Source organism: Aplysia californica, unplaced genomic scaffold (genome assembly GCF_000002075.1).
Source record: "Aplysia californica isolate F4 #8 unplaced genomic scaffold, AplCal3.0 scaffold00996, whole genome shotgun sequence".
Classification (NCBI taxonomy): Eukaryota; Metazoa; Mollusca; class Gastropoda; order Aplysiida; family Aplysiidae; genus Aplysia; species Aplysia californica.
This window is the reverse complement of record NW_004798266.1, coordinates 29,107-30,102: the sequence shown is the minus strand read 5'-3', so window position 1 is coordinate 30,102 and position 996 is coordinate 29,107. Positions and strand designations below refer to the sequence as shown.

At 42.2% G+C, this 996-nt stretch overlaps 1 protein-coding gene across 1 annotated transcript in view; it reads right to left on the bottom strand.

Annotated features, from left to right (window-relative positions):
• LOC101845966 (WD repeat-containing protein on Y chromosome) overlaps positions 1 to 977 on the bottom strand; it is a gene marked incomplete in the record, with an annotated part of 82,313 nt that extends 81,336 nt beyond the window's left edge. Inside the window, 1 exon segment of the mRNA XM_035973096.1 lies at positions 86 to 977. Within this exon segment, the coding sequence (XP_035828989.1) occupies positions 86 to 166 (81 nt within the window).
• Between the last annotated feature and the right edge of the window lie 19 nt (positions 978 to 996).

Here is a 996-nt window from a genome sequence, read left to right as displayed (position 1 = left end):
TCTATCTATCTATCTATCTATCTATCTATCTATCTATCTATCTATCTATCTATCTCTAGCTAGCTATACACCTATACCCCGCTACCTGATTGGGCAGAAGAATGACATCATCATCCTCCTCCTCCCCCTCCAGCGGCGAGGGTTTCAGCAGGGCACTGGTAGTCATTATAAATCCAAAATACAGAACACGTCAGAGTTCACATTTCGCCAGAACTTTAGAATTATTTCCTGCAGGCATGCTGACAGCTTATTGCCGATGTGAACACAGACAAAAACTTTTATCTACCTGGCCTGTGCCATAACAGAAATGTAGACTTTGGGCTGTTTTTCTGTTTTGTTTTGTTTTTTTATAGACCACGTCCAGGACACCACGCATCACTGAAAATGAAACTATAGGAATTGGGTGAGGGGGGAGGGGTGAGGGGGGGTGCCAAGCTTGATTTTGTTTTTCTTTCCTGGGAAAACTAAGAATGTTGTGAGCACAAGGGTCACGAAAGTAATTATTTTCCAGACAGGCAAGGCAAGCCAAAAGCTCAAATGACAGAACAGTGTGTGGGTATGTAAACGTGCGGCGTGTAGCTTATTAATTTGACATGTTGGTTACCGATTTTTACTGGAAAACATAGATTAAACTGTACGAGGTGCCAAATTGAAACGCCGCGTCGCGATTGGCCCTAGGCTAAATAAAACGCTGTGGGTCGAATGGTAGTATCTACGTTCTCTAACGTTAGACAACATATACAAGCTGTATACGTTCTCTAATGTTAGTAGAGAACTTAAAAATAGCTCACTCTCTCTATCTAAATGGAAACGAGTCGGCATTGCTGCTTCCACAGTGCTTACACTTTATTTTCTCAAGCTAAGTAGTTTACTTTTGCGAAATTAAAATGCTCGCGAAAGTAAAGCTGTCTACAGTACCGCATCTTGCCTTTACAGCGACGTTAAACCCCTAACAAGCAACCAACATATTCTATCATTCCATCGAGATGGCACCCC